At 38.9% G+C, this 22,124-nt stretch overlaps 2 protein-coding genes, 1 long non-coding RNA gene and 1 pseudogene across 6 annotated transcripts; 1 reads left to right on the plus strand and 3 right to left on the minus strand.

The window, feature by feature from the left end:
- Positions 1 to 377: 377 nt before the first annotated feature.
- On the minus strand, positions 378 to 7,037 carry LOC112196230 (putative disease resistance protein At1g50180). Of its 2 annotated transcripts, none has more exons than XM_040517655.1 (8): positions 5,841 to 7,037; positions 3,661 to 5,477; positions 3,313 to 3,535; positions 2,646 to 2,854; positions 2,386 to 2,565; positions 1,858 to 1,943; positions 1,001 to 1,358; positions 378 to 893 (listed from the first exon to the last, which is right to left on the minus strand). In XM_040517655.1, exons 1-2 carry the CDS (start codon positions 6,901 to 6,903, stop codon positions 3,670 to 3,672), a joined length of 2,871 nt encoding a protein of 956 aa, XP_040373589.1. In that variant the 5' UTR covers positions 6,904 to 7,037; the 3' UTR covers positions 378 to 893; positions 1,001 to 1,358; positions 1,858 to 1,943; positions 2,386 to 2,565; positions 2,646 to 2,854; positions 3,313 to 3,535; positions 3,661 to 3,669. The 2 variants fall into 2 exon arrangements, with proteins under 2 accessions (XP_040373589.1, XP_024192307.1); XM_024336539.2 differs by having other exon boundaries at positions 3,313 to 3,541.
- Positions 7,038 to 8,268: 1,231 nt separating this feature from the next.
- On the minus strand, positions 8,269 to 13,271 carry LOC112196282. Of its 3 annotated transcripts, XR_005809259.1 has the most exons (4): positions 13,133 to 13,271; positions 12,527 to 12,865; positions 8,966 to 12,153; positions 8,269 to 8,804 (listed from the first exon to the last, which is right to left on the minus strand). It is a non-coding gene; the product is annotated as an uncharacterized LOC112196282 (long non-coding RNA). The 3 variants fall into 3 exon arrangements; XR_005809256.1 differs by having other exon boundaries at positions 8,966 to 12,865; positions 13,133 to 13,269; XR_002935096.2 differs by having other exon boundaries at positions 11,410 to 12,865; positions 13,133 to 13,250.
- A 289-nt stretch (positions 13,272 to 13,560) lies between these two features.
- On the minus strand, positions 13,561 to 16,019 carry LOC112165895 (annotated as a pseudogene).
- On the plus strand, positions 15,924 to 17,620 carry LOC121052494. The gene is made up of 2 exons (XM_040517680.1): positions 15,924 to 17,065; positions 17,377 to 17,620. Exons 1-2 carry the CDS (start codon positions 16,555 to 16,557, stop codon positions 17,412 to 17,414), a joined length of 549 nt encoding a protein of 182 aa, XP_040373614.1. The 5' UTR covers positions 15,924 to 16,554; the 3' UTR covers positions 17,415 to 17,620.
- Positions 17,621 to 22,124: the final 4,504 nt, after the last annotated feature.

A 22,124-nucleotide genomic window follows, 5' to 3' on the forward strand; every position in this document is an offset into this window, starting at 1 on the left:
CTACTTTCCTCATTCAGCCGTCATACCTGTTGCTTAGATACAAAATGAGAAAGAACACTAAAAAGGTACTCAAAAGTTGAAAAGCAAGAATGAGAATTGGGTTATTTGAGTTCGTTAACAGCATAGCAGGGAACATGCAGCATGCCTCTGTGGAACTCCGACTCACAATTTCAAAACGTTGGTTCGACCACTATATGTTATTTCCTCGAGGTAAATACCCAAATTTTTGTGCAGACGTATTCCTTGATGTCAAATGCCAACCTATTAGGTATATCTGAATCCATGGAAACATTCATGTTCTGTAACACATTGACTATATCAGCTTCCTTAAAAAAACCAGAGGACTGAAAACAAACAGATGGGGCTGACACCACAGATCAACAACAAAATTGAAAGAAATAGAAAAGAAAGGAAAAAAGAAGCACGCAAATAGCTCCAGGTCTTAAAATCCAGACACACACAAAAAGATTCAAAGTTACAGACAGGCAACCAAAATGCAACACCAGTAGGTCGGCATGCAAGCCATCAAAAGAAACTGCTGCTATTGCAACCTCGATTTGCTTAGCTTAGCTGCACAATACACAGCTTTTCACATACTAGATGTATGAAGTTTGTTTCTTATCCGACACATCTCAGCCATAGCATCACTAATGGTCAACCGTTCGCTAGGCAGGCAGGCAGCTCTGCAGAACAAGCAACACCAACTTCTAAAATTGAAATGAAGCTGTCTTCGACTTGCTTAGGCAGAGCTTTTCTGACAAAGCTATGAAGGTTTAAAGTTTTCCCTGGAACATGTTATCTGTTGGTCTTCTTCCTGTGAACATTTCCAACAGCAGGATGCCAAAACTGTACACATCTCCATTGTGTCCAAACTTCATTGCCCATACCATACTCTGCATTTTACAATTCAAAACAGCATATTCTAGTCAACAATTTTTAGCTTCAAACTAGAAAATCAAGACTGGGAATAATTCAAGGGAAAATGAAAGAAAGTAGTCACCTGGAGGAGCATAACCAATTGTTCCTTTAATTCCGACAGAGCTTGATTGATTTCCAGAAGTTCTGGGAAGGAATCTTACCAAGCCAAAATCACCAACATGCCCGACCATATCATCATCGAGAACATTGCTAGGCTTGAGATCACAGTGAACTATTGAGGTTTCACAATGATTATGGAGATAATCCAATGCCATAGAAACGTCAATAGCAATGTTCAACCTCTGAGAAAACATTAAACTCGTTCGTCTCTCATTTGTCAGACCAATTATTTGAAGTGGATGCAACCATTCCTCTAAGCTACTATTAGCCTATGAACTCATAGACTAAGGCCTTGAAATCATCACCTTGATAGTCGAAACCTGAACATGCAGACAACACTTTCAAAAGGTTACGGTTTGATGATACAAGAGGGGAATTCTGTTAGAGAAATGGGAAGAATTTACTAGTAAGTGAGGCTTTATACATTAGTATACAAATTAACACACTTGACTCCAAAATATAACAGCAATAAATCTTGTATAATGTTATTAGTTCAACTTTTATAAACTCTTAGTTCATTACATCATCAGAGTCACTTGCTTGAGTTTGATAAGAAGTAATAGGCCTACTCATAGTGGTTGAATGTTCGTGACATTTTGAGTGCTCTAGTCAAGCTCGTTGAAACTTTTCTAGCAAATATAATATGTTCACCCATGAAAAAATTTGATAAATGAAGTAAATAGGCGAGTAGGACATTGTTAGCGTGCGCATATATACATTGTTAGTGTGCGCATATATACATCTAACTTGAGGCCAACATGGGTAGTATTCAAATATCTTAGCATTGTTCAGGACAACAGTGTTTCTTCCACAGCTTACCTCTCCAGCAATGTCTTCTTTTCCTCATTTTTAAGATCCTTATGCTCAGGAACTAGAACATGTTCTTGAACCAACAATTCTGCCTCCTGAACCATTAACAGTCAACTAAGAACATATTCAGAATAACTAATGTTTCATTTAATGTCCATGCATACTAAAGAGAAGTCATATATAAACAAATGTTATGCTTCCACACCAGCAAATCTTCGAGTGCAACTATTGTTGGTTCGGACTCTATAGAATCTATGCGTCCAATTTGTAATTCTTAATTTAGGGTGAAACCTTCTCATCAGAACAACAATATTAAGCAAGTGATGACATTAATTGTCAACCTTAAGAGGCCTTGGAATACAAATAAACCAAGCAGGCTATCCACCATAGACCTGTCATCTTATAGTCTGCATGTTTCTGATACCAAGTTTCTGGTACCTTACATGCCCATATGTTTAGTTAAAAGAGGATAACGACATTCACGAGATATCAAGAACAGTCAATTCAAACAATAAATTAAGCAATTTTAAACTTCACCTGGAAAACCTCCAAGTAGTACTTTGATCTCATATCACTTATGAAGCGCTTTCCAAAGGGAGTCAGATGTTGTTGAATAAGCACGATGGCTTTGTCTGTATCCTCCTGAACCAAGCGTTTGATGTAATTCTTGATTGTCTTGACCCCTATTTTTGGTTCATCAGGGAAAAACACATAAATCTGGTACACAAGAACCAACAACAGTTAATTAGAAGCTGAACAATACTAATCCTACCACATTGAATAGCATCATCAAATACCTGATCAGAATCGTGACCTCACTTCCTTCTATTGATAGTAAGGTCATCCCTTTACATGTTCTCTCCATATTTGTTTTGAAACGGCAACATTGTCATGTTGAGATCATGATCTACAATTAGATAATCCCGATCTTTGAGCATATGCATCACTGTTTTTCGAACTCGATAAAGCCTCAGTAATTTCTTCTTCAGCTAAATCCATCCTTTAGCTGAAATATATATTATAAAAACCCAACTTTTTGTTAGTGAGGTTCTTCGGAATTACAAGAAGAAAAATTGTGGCAAACATGACTGCAAAACCCGCACTGTAAAGATCATTTGGACATGTGGGTACCAAAAGTTGCTTCTCCATATCATTAAAGATCATTCTACATGATCAACTACTTGGTCCTCTATACTGTAATCTTCTTCTTTTCTACAGTTAAAAGGACAAAAAAAAAAAAAACAATCCTAAGAACTTTTGTGAGATGATGGTGATGATGGATAGTCAGTACAAAATTCCAGTATGAACTATGACGAGTCAAGCTAATCAGAAATTACAAATTGAACAATACTCACTCTAAAACAAAACCTAAAGTAGTAATTACACCGTAAAAATCAAATTTGAAGGATAAACAAGAAACGTATTGAAACCTTAATCTGAAGAAGAAGAAGAAAAGAGAAGTACCTTCAGCCACCACTAAAAGCTAGCAGACAGGAACGAGGAAGAGAGAGGGAAAGGGCGTCGAAGGAAGAATTAGGTGGAAAAGAATTATAGGCGGGCCATATAGGATAAAGCCCAAAGAACATAGAACGGGCCGGCTAGCCCAAAGGTTTGTGGATTCAACTGAGGTGGTTAGGAGGGGATGCAGCTTGTATTTCCTCTGTTTTCTCATCGAGAGGAGGAGGAGGAGGAGCTGGTCATAATCAAGAATATATATTAATAAAATTTAGAGGAGTGATCACTAATCAGTAAATAAAATCTTTAATTTGATCACTAATCAATAATACGGGATTGAGTCAATTAGTCACATACCATCCACAGTTAATTCCTGATCAGGGTCACTGCTGCTTCCTCCATTTCGTAGTCGCGTTGAATATTTGTGATTATACGAGAAGGCACATGTTTGATTTTGTAGAAATCCTCTCCTCCTTCCCCAACCCTACTGCAGAATCTACTGGGCATCTCGTCAATTGTTAATTCCTTGAGGGTAGTAATCTCCTGAAGCCCATCTGCAAGCGCCTGCAAGCCGTAGCACTCTACAATGTGCAATCTCTGAAGACAAGGCATGGCTTCTTTCTCCACCCTCCACTCCTTCAAATCACGCAAGTAATGAAGGGTAAGAAATTCCAGATGAGGAAAGCCTCCTTGGGAGAAAACCATTGTTTCTGATTCGAAAGAACACCAACCGAGGTAAAGCACCCTTAAGTTGGGCAGCTTTTCCAGTATTTCAATCTGATCACCCTTCAGTTTTGTTTTTATCAGCGTTAACTTGGCGAGGTTTGGGAGCTCTTTCGGTAACGCTGTCATTTCCCCCCAAAGTCGCAGCTTGTATAAATGAGGACACCTTAATACTATATCACTTGGTATAATATCCCCATCACCAGATCCGATTACCTCCAGAGATAGAGACCGAAGATGTTTATATGTTCTATTCCTTGATATCAACATGTCCTTCAGCTTTTCCAACTTACCAGACCCTGTTGGCAATATGCTTAGTTTCTTCAGATTGCTTAATTGAACAAGATCATTCAAATCACACTTCCTAATTGAAAAATTGGCCAACGTCTGCAAATTGCACAACCTTGCAAATGACAGTTTTCCACTGACACTGTACCCATATATAAAATGAGGTAAATACAAATGCCTCAGTTGCTTCATATTCCAAAACACATTTCTGATTTTGGTATCCCTGCTTATAAAACCACCACGCAGATCTAGAGTTTGCAAAAGTACCAGATTAGATACAGATGATGGCAAGGCACGATATGCACTACCCTTCAGACTCAGAAACCTCAAGTGGACTAGATTCCCAATCGTCTTTGGTAACTCAAAACCTCTAGATATATTTTCAATCTTCAAGACTCTAAGCAATTTGAAGTCATTGAATACTGATCGTATTATTCTTTTGTTCCACTTTTGCTTGAACTCTTTTGGGGCAAAGTATAATAGAGACCTAATGTGGCCATCTCTTCCATTCTCACTACTGAACTCATATTTAACATTTTCATCCAAATAGAGGGCAAGTCTTCGAACCTTACCAATCACTGTTGCATTAGATACCGGACCAACAGAAAAGTTAACAATACCGAGAAAGTTCTCCTCTTTTGCCTTTTGCAAGCACAAGTCCCGCATAAGATCATGGAGACGGCAACTTTTCACCTTCCCACTAAAACCATATATTCCAACTTGAACCATAGATCTTTGCACCAGTTCAGTTAGGCAACCATATGATACATCTTCCATTAATTCAATTGAACCATGTATTTCTGATGTTGAAGGTATAAACCCTTCCGCAATCCATAATTGAGTCAATCTTGTTACCTGTATCTCATGATCCTCAGGATATTGGGCTAAATACAGAAAGCAGAGTTTCAAGTGAGATGGTAAGTCATCATAACTCAATGCCAAGACACCTGAAACACCACACTCCTGACTTGTCTTTTCTCTTTCAGGGACATTTGTGCCTCTCATTATGCATACATTAACATTTCCAAGTACTGTCTTCCATTCATCAACCGTCTCTCGTCTACTAAGAAGACCAGCGAGCACAGTGATGGCTAATGGTAGACCTGAACAATGTTTAAGCATCTCCTCTCCTAATTTTCTCTTCTCTGCATCAATTTCCAAGTCTGGAAAAGAAAAGAAACAGTGCTCAAGTAAGAGAGATTTAGTCATTACTGAAAACTGATAACATTATATGTCACATTAAAAGTTCTTGCGATCAAGAATCTATCATATACAATAAATCAGTTTTGATCGGTATCATATTCTTGAAGAACAAACAAAAGAGGCCCTTTCATGGTCATTCTTTCCAATATTTACTTCGGCTAGAACATATAATATTACTGTTCTTGCATATTATTATAACATGCATATGATATGTTGAAACAGAAAGTTAGAACAATTGCATATGAAAACACTATGGTTTTCTATGGAATGCAAAACTTCCTTGGGCTAGAAAAGCACAGTATTAGTTGGATGAAAAATAATACCTGTTTTGTCGCTTCCACAGATGGCTATCTTTTCAAACAGTTCCCAGCACTGGTTGTCATCTAGTTGCTGAGGTTGGTGGAGATGATCATTTTTGGATGCAAGCAAGGCGACTTCTTTCTTGCGAGTAGTGAGTAATATCCGGCTCTCTGTTTTCTCATTGATTGGGAATCCAGCTTTTATCGAATTCCAAGCCTCTTGAGTCCATATGTCATCAAGGACCACCAAACATCTCTTTTCTCGTTGGATACTACAGACCTCCTCTGCTATTTCATCCATTTTCATTTTGGAAATTTCTTTCCTTTTCTCTGTTGATGGGGAAGTGAGTTTGATTAAAATCTCTTCCAATACAACCTTTCCTTCCCATTGTTGAGATATACAGACCCAAGCAAAACAATCAAAATGACGCTTAATTTCATTTTGACGAAAAACCTGTTTTGCAAGAGTGGTTTTTCCGGAGCCGCCCATCCCCCAAATAGAAACAACTAGATGACGCTTTCCTTCTCTCACCAACTTTTTCACCAGTGTTCCCGTAATTTCCTCCAACCCAACAACAATATGACTTTCAACTTCATGAGCGTAAGTTCGCCTCCTATCTTGTTGCCTCTTAAAAGCTGAAGCCACACTTTCACCCCCACTTATTTGTCTTATGTTATAACTCTGCAAATTCGACCTCAGATGAGAAAGTTTGGCCATAATATGCTCAATTTCGGACCCAATCTTGTATCGATTAAGTCCTTCATTAAAGATGCAGGCAAACCTTTTGAGAACAATCCTCTTCACAGTACCTCCTCTCCTCCTGGAAGCCACTTTCAAGTAAAAAGATTCAATGACATCCTCCAAGTCATAAGCAGCATCTCTGATAAGTTCAACACAATTGCGTACTAGTTCTTCATCTTGTTGCTTCATATCTGCGTCTTTTAGAAATCCCCGGATCAAGTGTAGCTCGTTCTGCGCAAGCTCAATTTGATTGCTGACTCCACTCAAGAATTTCGCTTGCTGAATGATGAACTCTCCAAGGGGCTTGATCCCTTCAGCCACAACTGTAACAACACCTTCAGCCATATTTCTGATCTTTGCCGAAAGAGAGCAACGGAACCAGCAGTGTTTTGGTTTGTGTTTAGAGTTTAGATTATGAAATTTTGTGAGCACTGGATATGTAAAATATCTTCCGTTTCTATATGAAGTCTGGTAAACCAGGTGTTTACCCTTGGCATATTCTTTAACTAACTTGATTACTAATATTATCCCTTGTGTGATACGAACCAAGGCCTAAAGCCAAAGGAAAAGGTTAAAAAAAACCAACGAAAAGCAAACTAAAGCAATCAAAGCACTACCACCATTGCAAGCAAAGTTATATTCAAAAGAAAGCATCAGGAACTATAAAGATAACAAGAGAAGCCTCCATTCCAAAGTTTCTGACATCTTTGCACACCGCATAAAGAAGATCATTGATACCAAATTCATATGATTGGACTGCCTAAGCTAGATTAGCTAATGCCCAACTAACCAATCTTTATAATTTAGTGAGTCGATCAGTATTTAGTATTAACCAAGAGCAAGATTTAGTCACCTCAATTGGGAGAAGATAGAGTAACCAATCTTTATAATTTAGTGAGTCGATCAGTATTTAGTATTAACCAAGAGCAAGATTTAGTCACCTCAATTGGTAAAAGAAATCGCCAAATTCGGGCTGCGGACCTCAAACAGCGAAAGAAGAATCATGATTTATGTCCCAAAAAATTATACTCTCTTTCTATCAACTCTATTGCATTGTTTCGTAGAGTTTGCTAAGAAACCTAACAACTAATTAACCCGGCCGTTTTGAAAAAGGAAAAAAAAAAAAAAAAAGCAAAGTCAGGAAAATGAAAACCAAATTAATGAATTATATCCACTTGAGCTATGGGAAAGGAAGATCAACTACACTAATTATGTATGTTGCCCTCGCTTCTTCTTCTTCTAATAATAATAATGTGTGACATATTCACTTGTACACTCTATTAGAACAAGGACTGCCATCAAACATAATATCAGAGTGACCCTATGCTTCATCTGTAATGGCATTGACATGCTGCAGAACTGCAGTAAAATAAATTCTGGCAATCTGAGTTTATACATAATAGCTAGAATCCCTTTTCATAAGTTTCTTATTTTGTTTTGGTTGAGTGACATAAATATTCTCTTTATAAATGGGAGATCCTGAGATGGACCAGTTGTATAAATATATATAGATATTATATAAATACACACATGCACACACTTTTGTTAGCCACCTCCCAATATACTCAACTACAGGCAAACAGATATTCACTCTTTTACTCTGGATCCTGGTTCAAAAAATCTACCCAAGTCCACCAATTTCTAGAGGGAGCAGCTATTTAAACACACGGAACTCTAAACATACGCAGCAACACCATTCAGCAATGGAAATAAACATCCCTCGTTCTCTCCCAATCTTATTTAAACCAATATATTAATTAGCTTCTTCTTTACAAAAGAAAGGGAAAAAAAAGAGTGATAATGTATAATAGAAAAGCAGAAAATCAAGATAATCCACAAGTAGGAAAGTAAACATTACATACGCATTATAATCGTTTGTGAAGGTGATATGATGGAATAGCTACTAGATGCTTGGCCCTTGGAACCGAGATTCCAAACTCCTCCCCATGATGTCCAATTCAAGCATTAGGGTCTCTCCCAATTTGCCAATACACTTTTGGGTATCTCCAACTTCTCCAAGTCTGGTTACTCCACCATCCTCTCCATTCCCACTACATTTGCTATTCAATTGCAAGCATTGAATCACAGACTATTGAAACCCCTCTCGTTAAACTCCTCATCCATATACTTCTTTCCAAACACCACTCTGTAACTCATGTCTGCACTGAGATACAACACCTTGGAGCTGAGATCAAACAAAACTTGTTGTTCCTTTGCTGCAGCCTTTCGAATACCAGAAGGTCGAGCTGATAATCAATACACCAGAAATTAGTGTACATTAATTATAAGTAGGAGAAATCAGAAAAGGTAAATACAAAAACTGTTAATGTATTAACTATATCACAAGTATGTATAGATATGATATTGTCAACTTATACCATCTACATCTACTTCTACTTCTACACACCTTTGTTTTTTGGTTTAAATATTTGTGAATACAACAGAAGGCACATGTTTGATCTTTTCAAACTCCTCTCCTCCTTCAACAAGTCTACTGCAGATTTCACTGTACATAGTTGATGCTTAGTTCCTTGAGGGTAGTAATATATATCAGGCCCCTCTGGTACTTCCCTCCTTTTTTTGCAATGATAAAACTTCAATGTTCACTAGGCATGGCTCCCTTCTCCAACCTCAACTCATTTAAGATCAATTTATCAAGGGTAAGACATTCAAGACAAGGAAAGCCTCATTCTGAGAAAATCATTGTCTCCAACTCAAAAGTACTAACTCCAAGGGTAAGCACTCTAAAGTTTTGGAGCTTCTGTAAAATGTCTAATTGGTGGTTCTCCTCAACCTCAGTTCCCTTCAGGATTATCTTGGTGAGGTTTGGAAAGCACAACAGGTCTTCCAGTAACTTTGTGATTCCCCTGGTCAACTGGAGCTTGTATAGATTTAATATTATATCCATTGGCACATCCCTTCACCGTTTTGCACATCCAGTGATAGAGATCGAAGTTGGTTAAATGTGATTCTTCTTGATTTCAGGATTTCCTCCAAATGTTCAACCTCTTGATGATTCCAATTGCCAAGATTAGAGAATGACAATTTTTCGCTTTGTAAATGATCTTGCGGTAATAACAAATTCCCCAGTTGCTTCATATTCCCAAACACACCCCGCACACATGTAAGTATAGAGTTTGCAGACATACCAAATTAGCTATTGATGATGGCAAGGGTTCCCTCACACTATTCTTTAGACTTGAAAACCTCAAGTGAACTAGAATCCCAATAGCACTCAGTAACTTTACCTTTCCCTCCATTTGTTCCAACTTCAAAACTCAAAGCAATTTGAATTCCTTGAAATGTGATGGTAACAACTTTCTGGTCCATTTATGGATAAAAAGTATAACAGAGACCGAAGGTTCTGACCCTACCTGTTATTGGTGCCATGGTTTCTGAGTCTGCAGATGAAAAATCAACGAACATGGAGAAAATTCTACTCTATAGCCTTTAACAAGGACAAGTCTTGCATAATATCATGGAGTCGGCAAGTTTTTAACCTTCCCATTTAAACCAGGTTTAACAACTTGAACTATGCACCTCTCCACCAATTCAATTGATCAGGAGACTATACGATACATCTTCCATTGTCTCCACTGAACCATGCATTTCTCGAGGATATAATATCTTCTGCAGTCCATAATTGAGTCAACCTTTTCACCGGTATTTCATAATCTTTTGGAAATTGGGCTAATATAGAAAGCACAGATTTAAGTGGGATGGTAAGTCATCAAAACTCAATGCCAAGATACCTGAAGCACCATTTCGTCTGGTGCCTTTCTTGATTTCAGACCAAGAGATTGATATCCCTTCATTGTATATGAAGTCACTTACTACAACAACTACAATAATGCAATTTGAAATTGTGAACATAAAATTTTACAATAATGCAATTTGGATCCAACAGACGAGCCCATCACTAATGAAGTAATAATAATTCGGTACAAAAAGTTGAGTTTACACAGAAGCTCTGTTACTATTGGTCAGTCACCTAATACAATAAGGGCTGCATTGCACCCATATGTGCGAGTACCAGGGTTTCCTTGTACTTGCTTTTCACAGTCCAAAGATACTTTGTTAGCTTAGAAGAACAAGTGAGCTGTCAAATATCGAAGCTGAATTAGATCCAGAACATAGATTCTCTATGATTCTCTTGATCACCAAAACATGAATACTCTTGGTCTCTTGACTCTGTAAGAATGAAGAACAGCATTGGATGGAAAGACCTATAGTGTGCTACTTAACTACTGGTGATGCTAAGACGAGGTTCTTTCACTTGATCACCACCACTTAAATTAGATGTTCTCTGCAGATGGTCCCTAGAAATTGAGGTGCTGTTCTTAATGTGAGGTGTATAACCTAAAGTTAACTAAATGAACCAAGATTTGAGATTGGCGTACTAAGACGGGTTTTGATGCTGGTTGGTTTCGACTAATTACCTGCTGCATAACTAAAGTGTCTATCTCAGTGGTTCTAAATGCGAAACCTGGAAAATTCCTCCAACCTGGGTTTAGACAGGGATGTCACACATCCATACCGATTGACAAATTGTTCCAGCAGTCGAGGACTACTGTTAAGTGTAAACCCTAAAGCTAATCATGATATAAACTTTTCAATTGTTCTAGCATGCAGTTATATTTCTACAAAACTCTTACAGTCCTGCATATATACATTTTTGAAAAGTCCCAGGACTCATATAATTCTATTGAACTCTCAACTTAACCTTTTGGTTTCCCTGAACCAGAGAAATATATTTAAAACATCTAAAAATAAGAAAATGTAAACTACCAAAACTAACAAAATTCAGGGAGGAACAAAAAGTTCACAATAAATCTGTAGTAGGAGACTCACCTCTGCCGGCAAATGAAGTATCCCAAACCACCAGGCAGCCTTCTCACTTCAAAATGCACTTGCAGATTTTCCCTCACTACATGCCAAAAAGATAGAGAACTTTATTCTGGATAATAGTTTCGAAAATCTATCTAATTAAACCAATTTACAGTGGGAACAAAAACTCAGCAAACCTCTAAACATACCCATTGACACCATTCAACAAAGATGAAAACAGCCCTCCTAAATTTAACTGTATTACACCATATTACTTCATTACTGCTTTCCCGTATCCAAAAGAAAGCAAACACAAGATGCTACAATAGTGATCACATAGAATAGAGAAACAGAACATTAAGATAATCCCGCCACAAGTGGGAACTAGCCATTACATACACATTGTGATCATTTGTGAAGGCGAATGACGGAATTGCCAGTAGATTCCTGGCCCTAGGAACTGTTATTCCAAATTCTTCCATCACGTCCAAATCATTCGGTGACATGTTTTCTGGAAGTTCCCAATCAAAACAATGCACAAGTTGTAACAGCACTAACTGGACAACAGTTAGGCCTAGTTGAATTCCAGGGCAATGCCTTCATCCAGAGCCAAATGGAAGAAGCACAAAGCAGTTTACGCAAAGAAGCTCAAAGTGGAAGAAGCCGATTGTTATTTTGTTCTCCCAATGTGCAAACACCACACAGATATGCCGCATTAGATAGCAATAAGAACATCTTTCTCGACTTCACTTGGAACCCAAGACAGGCCTAGTTAAAGTTTGATGCGTCTGTCAGTTGGTCATCTCTATTAACTAGCGTTATCAGATAACCCTATGCATCCAAATTGTCACTTTTAAGTGTCAGAATGACAATATGCTATTAAGTGCATTCAATCACATTACTTGTGAATCAAAAACGGCATTAGAATAGAGATAAACTAAGCTCTCGAACGCATAAGTCGTTGGTTATTAACGGTCCAATTATTCAGCATAGACCTATCTGCGTATAGTTTTCATATTTCTGATACTAAGTTTCTGGTACCTTAAGTTTCCAATATGTAAGGTAATAGACTATCATAACAATCACAATATTTCAAGAACAAAACTTCATTCTAAAAAAAATTTAAACAATTAAACTTCACCTGGAAAATCTCCCAAGTGGTACTTTGAACCCATCTCACTAATGGAGGTCTTTGCAAAAGGAGTCAGATTTTGTTGAGCAACTAATTAGATTGCTCTAATCACATTCTCCTGATTCATGCCCAAATCAAATACCTGATCAGACTCGTCACCTCTCTTCCTTGTATTGATAGGAAGGTCCTCCCTTTTCATGTTCTCTCCATGTTTGTTTTTAAACTGCGACATTGTCATGTTGAGATCATGATCAACAATCAGATAGTCCCGATCTTTCAGCATTTGCATCACTGTTTTTCGAACCCTATAGAGCCTCATAATTTCTTCTTCTGTCAAAACCATCTTTCCTGATAATTTACAAAACCCACCTTAGTGAGATTTCTTCGGAATTACAAAGAACAAAAATTGTCGCAAACATGTTGACACCAAAAGTTGCTTTCTCCATACCAATAAAAATCAACTACAATATGCATGGAAGAAACATCATACATTTGTATTTTCCTTCTTTTCATTTCCAGTATCAAACCGTAAGGTGTAAATTAGAAGAGAACTAAAAGGTAATATGAAAACGTAGGTGAGGAAGAGAAATGAGAAGATGGAAAAAAGAGAAGAACCTGGCTGAGTGGGAAGAGATGAGGACACACAAGTCACAGCAGCTACCGCGGAAGAAGACAGCCCTGTCTCTGCGGGATCAAGAATTTAAAGGAGGTCTGGGATGGGCTGGGTAGAAAAGCCCAGAGAATGTGGACCAGGATACCTAGGGGAGAATCCAAAAGAGTCTTTCCATGCGGCCCAAATTAGATGATCAGAATTCAAAGGTATTATGGATAATTATATAATAAAAATAAATAGAAAATGCAAAAATGTGTGTTGGTAACAATTTTGGGGGTGTGTTAGTACCTGTGGAAGGAAGAGTGTAATTACCTCCCGTATAATTACCAAAAATTCATTTCAGAGGTAGAAAATCGTTATGATGAATGCCATACATCAAAATCAAATGTCTATCATGAGAAACAAAAGCACAGGTGATACAAACAAATCAGTCTATTAATTCTGTAATTATTCAAAGAATAACCTCAAACAAAATATTAGAAACCAAACCCACAGAAGTGAAAGCATTAGCTTGGAAGAGCATAAACAAATGAGAATTGATGGTAGCAGCTAATGATCAAATAAGATACGCATCACAGGATTTCAATCTACCGCACCTAGCTAGTTTACACTTCTTATTTTAGATGCAAAGCAATTAATCTAATATTATGCATACAAGTCAAACAATGTTCTGTAGACATCAACAGTATGCTTCTGTTCACATACTCTTATCAGCTCAAAGCTAGTTGTCTCTTTCTTGTCAAACACTTCTTAGCAATATCATCACCAATGTCAAGGCAGTTCTGCAGAAGATTGACGGAAGTATCACGCTGATATGAAACCTTATGTCTAGGCACCAAATAATTAAGTTCAGAGACTTATGATGAATTTTTCTCTTCAATATACCATACTAGTTAAGTTAATGTGTTGGAAAATACCTCCAATATAGTTTAATGCGCATTTAGTTGGAGGATTTCCTTGCCACTATGATGGGCTCCTAGACCTTCAGTTGATCAATAATTAATCTAGGAAATATATTCACATTCCTCCAAGGTGTGCCTGGTGATCCAAGTCTATTTATTGATAACTGAAAGTGTCCAGTAACTGACCATATGAAAGTACAGGCTTATATATAGTGGAGGTCTTTCCCAATACAGATACTAGACTGGTGTCAAGTATAGTAGAATATACTCTGCTAAACAATTAATGAAAATGGTTAAAAGTTGGAACCAGATGCACCATTAGATGAAAAGAATCGAAAGATATTTTTCACTGACAGGCAATTTTGCAGACAAGATTTATGTGAAATACCTCAGATAGCTCATTATTACTGACTGGAAGGCCTTAAATAGCAATCAAAAAATTACAAGAAAGACCAACTTATCTCTAGTTTCTGAAATTTTTCTTCTTATCCGACGACACATCTCAGCCATCGCATCACTAATGTCCATCCTTTCTCTAGCCAACTCTGCAGAATAAGCAAGCAACCCCAACTTCTAAAATGGAAATCAAACTTTCTCGAAATTCGCTGAAAACCCTCATGCTATCCTCATTAGCATGATTATCTGGAATAATGTTGTCTTCCACTTTTTCTTGAACAAGAGTACTAGAGTAGTATCCACAATATCTACCAGTCGCTCAGGCAAAGCTGCCTTTTCCAAGTTGTGAAGGTTTAAAGTTCCTTGAAACATGTTGTCGGTTGGCCTTTTTCCTGTGAACATTTCTAGCAGAAGGATGCCATAACTATACACGTCACCTTGTATCGAAACTTCATTCCCCATGCCGTACTCTGCATTCAAACAATTCAATTAAATGCTATTAGGTTCAAGTACTTTCAAGCTATTGAACTGTTAAAATAAGATTGACAAAATTAGGAATAATCGTTGGGAAAAGTTTTAACCTGGAGGAGCATAACCAATGGTTCCTTTTACTCCGACACAGCTTGATTGATTACCAGAAGGCCTGGGAAGGAATCTTGCCAATCCAAAATCACCAACATGTCCAACCATATCATCATTGAGAAGAATATTGCTCGGCTTGAGGTCACAGTGAACTATCGGTGTCTCACAATGATGATGGAGATAATCCAACGCCATTGAAACATCAATAGCAATGTTTAACCTTTGAGAAAAAACTCAAACTCCTAGGTCTCTCAATCGTCTCAGCAACTGCCTGAGTTGGCTGCAACCACTCATCTAAGCCGCCATTAACCATGAACTCATAAATCAAGGCCTTGAAATCATGATCACCTTGATAGTTAACACCTGAACATGCAGAAAGTACCTTCAACAGATTACGGTGTCTAATGTTTCTCAAGGCCTCACACTCAGCAAAGAAACTTTTGGAAGCTCCACGATTAACGAGGTTGAGTACTTTGACAGCAATTGTTGTTTCTCCTTGGTCGAGGACTCCTTTATACACAGACCCAAAACTGCCTGAACCAACCAAGCTTGCAGAAGAGAATCCATTGGTAGCTTTTAGAAGAATTTGGTAAGAAACCCGGAGAAAATTTTCTGAATCATGGGAAATTTGATGCTTCTTTTCTATTAAAGGAAAGGATTCTAACTGATACGTAATTATCTTGCATTGAGTAGATATCCTCATGTAATCTTCTGTAGTTATTATTCTTGCTTTGTTTACCTAGAATAGCCCCTACATCAGCTCCTAGATGTGAGGACAGTAGTTGTACATATATGGCTTGTAACCTCGTTCTTGAGATATACAGAAATATTCATAATCCCAAATCTCTTTATGGTATCAGAGCATCGCTCTTGAGACCTTAAGAAGATAATACACCATTACCCCATGGCCGGTGACGAAGAACGCTCGATCATCAAACAAGACAAGGGTTCGAACACTTCCAGGACCGCAGAACCATGGGAGAATTCCAATCACCCGCTCTTTCTCCATCATTCGGATCAACCAGGGGCAGTTCTTGTCTCACAACCGTTGATGGAAGATAACTACACAACGTGGGCACAATCAATGAACATGGCGCTCACCATCAAGAACAAGAAAGGTTTCATTGACGGAACCTTGAAAAGACTGGTGCACAACGCCGATGAACAGAACCAATGGGATCGATGTAACACTCTTGTCAAGACTTGGCTTCTGGCAGCCATGTCAAAGGAGAATCAAAGCAGTGTGGTTCACTGCAAGGAAGCTCAAGGTATGTGGCTAGAATTGCAAGAGAGATTCTCTCAAACTAATACAGTTTTGTTGTTCAATATAGAGAATGCTATACATGGATGTGAACAAGGATCAAGCTCTGTCAATTCCTTCTACATGAAACTTAAAGGTCTATGGGATGAAAAGGATGCCCTTTGTTCCTTTCCTCCTTGTTCCTGTGAGGCTGCAACAGAGGTCAAGACTTTCATTGAAACCCAAAAGACCATGAAGCTTATGCAATGGTACTTTTGCACAAACCCGCAGCACTATCATAGGAATGGATCCTCTCCCAAACCTCAACAAAGCTTATGCAATGGTGTTACATCAAGAGAAGCAAGCTGAAACCATCGCTAACAAGTCCACGATTTCGTCAGAGTCCTCTGCCTTTGTGGTCAAGCGAGTGAACAAAGGCTACAGTCCTAAAGAAGGAGAGAACCGCACCTTCAATCCTAGTACGGGACCGTCAAAATTCTGTGAGAAGTGTGGAATGAATAATCACACTGCGCAGTATTGCAGGGCACATCTGAAATGCATATATTGTGAGGGCAAAGGGCACACCTATGCATATTGCCGCAAGAAGAAGAATGATAATGCTCTGGCTGCGGGTGGACAAATCCGGTCCAAGGCAAATCATGTCGAGACACAGAAGGATGATAAGGAAGCTGCCTCTGCCAACTTTCCATTCACAAGAGAAGAGTGTCAACATCTTCTCAACCAACTCATAACTCAAACAAAACCTGCATCTGCCAATTTGGTTGGTAGCATCCCAAACTATGAGGAACTCTCAGGTAACGTCCAACACCTTGAACAACACAATAAAGAGCCAATTTGGATCCTTGATAGTGGGGCTAGTGATCACATTGTTTGCAGCCCTAGTTTGCTCACCTCATTTCAATCAGTGTCTAATCGAAGAGTTAAACTCCCTGATGGAACCACAATGCATGTTACTCATATTGGCACCGTTGTTTTCTCTCCTCATTTTGTCCTTCATAATGTCCTTTGTGTTCCCCTCTTTTATCTTAATCTGATTTCAGTAGGCAAGCTAGCATTCGACTCTTTCTATATTACCATTTTTCTCAGACAAGTCTGTTTCATACAGGACCTACGATCGGGGAGGATGATTGGGACGGGAACTGAGCAGGAGGGACTTTACCGCCTCAATCTGGAACGGGAAGGAACATGCAATGTGGTTCATGCGAGCTCGGACACCCTGTGGCATCAACGGCTTGGCCACCCTTCGAATAAAGTTTTTTCATTATTTCCTTTTCTTACAAATAAAGCTTGTGATTCAAACTCTTGTTCTATTTGCCCTTTAGCCAAACTTACTCGGCAACCCTTTCCATTGAGTGTTACTCGTAGTGCCTCTTGCTTTGATTTAATTCATGTTGATATTTGGGGTGGTTATCGTGTTCCAACTTATTCAGGTGCAAAGTATTTTTGACAATTGTTGATGACCATTCTCGTAGCACTTGGGTGTATTTGATGGCACAAAAATCGGAAGCACGCACCTTGCTCATCCATTTCATTCATTTAGCCAAAACCCAATTTGGTAAAGTTGTTAAGGTCGTTAGAAGTGATAATGGTCCAGAATTCACCAATCTTGATTTTTATTCTTCTCAAGGTATTATCCACCAAACTAGTTGCGTCAACACACCCCAACAAAATGGTGTGGCTGAACGTAAACACCGACATCTATTAAATGTTGCTAGGGCTCTTCTTTTTCAAGCACATTTGCCAAAAAAAATTTGGGTTGATGCGATACTCACTGCAACTTACTTGATCAATCGCACACCTACCCCAAATCTTCAAGGGAAAACACCATTTGAAAAGCTTTTTAACCAAGAGCCTACTTATTCACATTTAAAGGTCTTTGGCTGTAAATGCTTTGTGTCCACCCATCCTACACGTCCTTCCAAATTTGATCCAAGGTCGACTGAATGTGTTTTTGTTGGCTATCCAAATGGGAAAAAGGGGTACAAGGTGTATGATTTGACAACCAAGTAACCCTAGTTTCAAGGGATGTGTTTTTCGTTGAACAAGAATTTCCTTTCCAAACCAATTCTGTTTCCCCTTCTTCACCTCGTCACACCTTGTTTCCTTCTTTGACTCCTTCTCCCCATTATGACGTCTTTCATACTCCAACTCCTACAATCTCTCCTTCGAATCCTCCACATGAGATTTTGGATGATGCTGCTCTTCCAAGTCCTCCACGTTCTCCAAGTTCTACCGCACATGCTCCTCTCTCTCCAAATCCCACACCTTCCGCTGACAATCTTTTTCTCTCTTCTCCTCCCACAAACATCACCGATCATGTCTCTTCTGCTCCTTCTCTCTCGGACAACAGTCCATCACCTACAACCTTGGCTGCACCACCTCTTCGCAGGTCAACTCGTGCCACCAAAATCCCCACGGCATTGCAGGACTTCCATGTTGAGGCGGCTCTTCCCTCACGTCCCTCTCAGTCATCTTCTTTGGATGAGGTTCATTCTCCTAGCACGACTCATAGTATATCCCAGGTTCTTTCTTATGCCCACCTTTCTTCTTCTCACAAAGCCTTTGCTACTAACCTTTCTCTGCAAAGAGAACCCACTTCATTTTCTTAGGCAGTTAAAGATCCTAAATGGAGAGAGGCCATGCAACTTGAGATTCAAGCACTACAAGCTAATCATACGTGGAGTCTAGTTTCCCCTCCAGATCACAAACAACCAATAGGTTGTAAATAGGTGTACAAGATCAAGTATCACCCTTATGGCACCATTGAACGATATAAAGCGCGGTTAGTTGCCAAAGGATATAGTCAAGTCGAAGGTCTTGATTACCGATAAACGTTTGCCCCAGTTGCCAAACTCACCACAGTCCGGCTATTACTCAGTCTTGCAGCTCAACAGAATTGTCATCTCCACCAATTAGACGTGAACAATGCATTCCTTAATGGGGATCTTCATGAGGATGTGTATATGCAACTTCCTCCTGGTTTCGAACGAAAGGGGGAGTACAAAGTTTGTAAGTTTCACAAGTCATTATACGGATTGAAGCAAGCCTCTAGACAATGGTTTTTGAAACTCTCCTCAGCTCTCCAGTCTGCTGGATTTCGACAATCGTGGTCTGACTATTCCTTGTTCGTCCGAAACCATCAAGGTATCTTTACAGCTCTGTTGGTTTATGTAGATGATGTGATTCTAGCAGGCAACAGTCTAGATGACATTACAAGAACCAAGGAATTTCTATCAAGTCATTTTAAATTAAAAGATATGGGGCAACTGAAGTACTTCCTTGGATTGGAAGTAGTGAGGTCTAAACAAGGCATTGTGTTAAGTCAAAGAAAATATGCACTGAAGATACTTGAAGACAAAGGCTTTCTTGGCTCAAAACCATCAAAGTTTCCGATTGATCAGAATAATGTTCTCACAAAGGCAGAAGGGAAGTTGATAGAAGATGCATCTCATATAGGAGGCTTGTTGGACGCCTTATCTATCTCAGCATCACACGGCCAGATCTTGTGTACGCAGTCCATATTCTCAGTCAATTCATGGACAAGCCAAGACAACCTCATTTGGACGCAGCATACAAGGTGTTGAGATATCTCAAGCCAACCCCGGGTCAGGGAATTTTTCTACCTTCTAAAGGAACTTTGGAATTAAAGGCATATTGCGATGCAGATTGGGCGCGTTGCAAGGACACAAGGAGGTCGACAACAGGCTATTGCATTTTTCTTGGAGATGCTCCTATTTCGTGGAAGACAAAGAAGCAAACAACGGTTTCGTGTTCAAGTGCGGAAGCCGAGTACCGGTCTATGGCCACCACTTGTTGTGAGATTACTTGGTTGTTATATCTCCTGAATGATCTGAATGTCAAACAGGTGCAACCGGTCAAGCTGTTTTGCGATAACAAGGCAGCCATACACATAGCATCTAACCCTGTGTTTCATGAAAGGACCAAACACATCGAGATTGACTGTCATGTTGTACGAGAGAAGGTAGAAAGAGGATTGGTTCGAACAATACATGTCAAGACGAAGGAGCAACCGACGGATATCTTCACCAAGCCTCTCAGCTCGAATCAATTCACTGCGTTGCTGCGCAAGTTAGGAGTGATCAACATCTACACTCCTAACTTGAGGGGGAGTATTAAAGGAAAGGATTCTAACTGATACGTAATTATCTTGCATTGAGTAGATATCCTCATGTAATCTTCTGTAGTTATTATTCTTGCTTTGTTTACCTAGAATAGCTCCTACATCAGCTCCTAGATGTGAGGACAGTAGTTGTACATATATGGCTTGTAACCTCGTTCTTGAGATATACAGAAATATTCATAATCCCAAATCTCTTTATTTTCCCTCTGTAAGACAAAATTGTACAAAATAGAAACTGCTAAAGTGACTCCAAGAATTCCACAAATTAGAGAGATCATCCATTTCAAGGTTTTGGTCAATGCTCCCCTTCTTGGATGTGGAAACTTGCACCTCAGTAATTGAAATTCAGGTATGCCATCACAAAGTTTACTATTTCCTTCGACTGACGTAGCAGTTGCATTCTTGAAAATTCCTTTTGTTGGTACCATGCCCTCCAAATTGTTGTAAGACATATCCAAAGATTGGAGACAGTGAAACTGCTCCAAGAATTCTGGAATAGTGCCGCACAAGTTGTTGCGGGAGAGATATAATTCTCGGAACACCTCTCAATGAACCCAAAGATGATGGAATTGTCCCCTGGAAGAAGTTTCCTTCCATGTCTAGATGTTCTATTTTTATACAAATAACAACTACCAAGAGTCATTGGAATTTGACCAAATAACAAGTTCTGAGAAACATTGAAATACTCGAGATTTATCAAATTTCCAACTTCATTTGGTAAGGCTTCTGTCAAATGGTTTCTTGAAAAATCGAGCTAGGTGATGAAGCTCAGTTGGTTTTTGCTTTAATGAGGTCAAGCTTGAACTATATTTTTTCAAGCTCAAACTCGCTCAGCTTTGATTGCTTTTTTCCTAGCTCAAAAATGGCTTGGCTCGATTAATTGTGGAATGACCACCAGCTTGAGTAGACTCCAAGAAAGACATATATCAGAAGGGAAAATCGTCCGTACAGTACCTGACATTTTCTTCATTCTAAACTTCAGTACCTCACGTTCAAATAATATTAAAACGGTCCCTGAGGTTCTGACCCCGACCGAAGTTTGGTACCTCGGGCCGTTAGCTCAGTTACGGAAAATGCATGCTGAAGGATATTTTTGTCTTTTCATGTCTTAATCCATTAGTTTTTTAATCTAAGTATTTTTTTTTTTAATTTCTTTTTTTTCTCTCCCTTTCTCTCCCTGTGAACCTTCAAACAACCCCACTTCAATGTCCAAGTCCCACATTGAATCCTCTCCAAATTCCACAACCCATTAGTCTCAACCATCCAAAATGAGCTTCAAGAAGCTCAAAGCTTCAAACTTTGGCTCCTTTCTTTTATATTCAACGATTTCCCCACAACCCAAATATATATAGTCCCTGAGCTAGTCCTCTTCTTCTCATCTTCTCCTGTTTCGTTTCCCAGAAAAAAGATAGGCCCCCAAAACACTTATAGAACTTCCCAGGAGCTTAAATGATCACTCACTCGATCATTTAATGCATGGATATGGTGAAGGCATAGTTTGCTAATCATCCGTTGTTCAAGGTTCTGTTAGAGGATGTAGCATTGGACTATGGGTACAAAATGCTGGTCCACTGTTCCTTCCTTGTGATGTGGATTTATTATATAATGTTTTGGCAGAGATGGAGAGCATGGATAACATCGACGAGGAAATCGTCAGTTCCAACTTGTCTTTGATTCAAATTTTCTTCAGTCCAACTCGCAGTCACCATTAA

This window comes from Rosa chinensis, chromosome 1, assembly GCF_002994745.2.
Source record: "Rosa chinensis cultivar Old Blush chromosome 1, RchiOBHm-V2, whole genome shotgun sequence".
Classification (NCBI taxonomy): Eukaryota; Viridiplantae; Streptophyta; class Magnoliopsida; order Rosales; family Rosaceae; genus Rosa; species Rosa chinensis.

Bases quoted from the DNA above. Each gene is read 5' to 3' on its own strand.
- LOC121052494 (XM_040517680.1), top strand. From the start codon at position 16,555: ATGGATCCTCTCCCAAACCTCAACAAAGCTTATGCAATGGTGTTACAT. The intron at 17,066-17,376 runs GTAACGTCCAAC...TGTTTCATACAG, and splicing joins AAACTATGAGGAACTCTCAG to GACCTACGATCGGGGAGGAT.
- LOC112196230 (XM_040517655.1), bottom strand. From the start codon at position 6,903: ATGGCTGAAGGTGTTGTTACAGTTGTGGCTGAAGGGATCAAGCCCCTT. The intron at 5,478-5,840 runs GTATTATTTTTC...TTTCTTTTCCAG, and splicing joins CTGTGGAAGCGACAAAACAG to ACTTGGAAATTGATGCAGAG.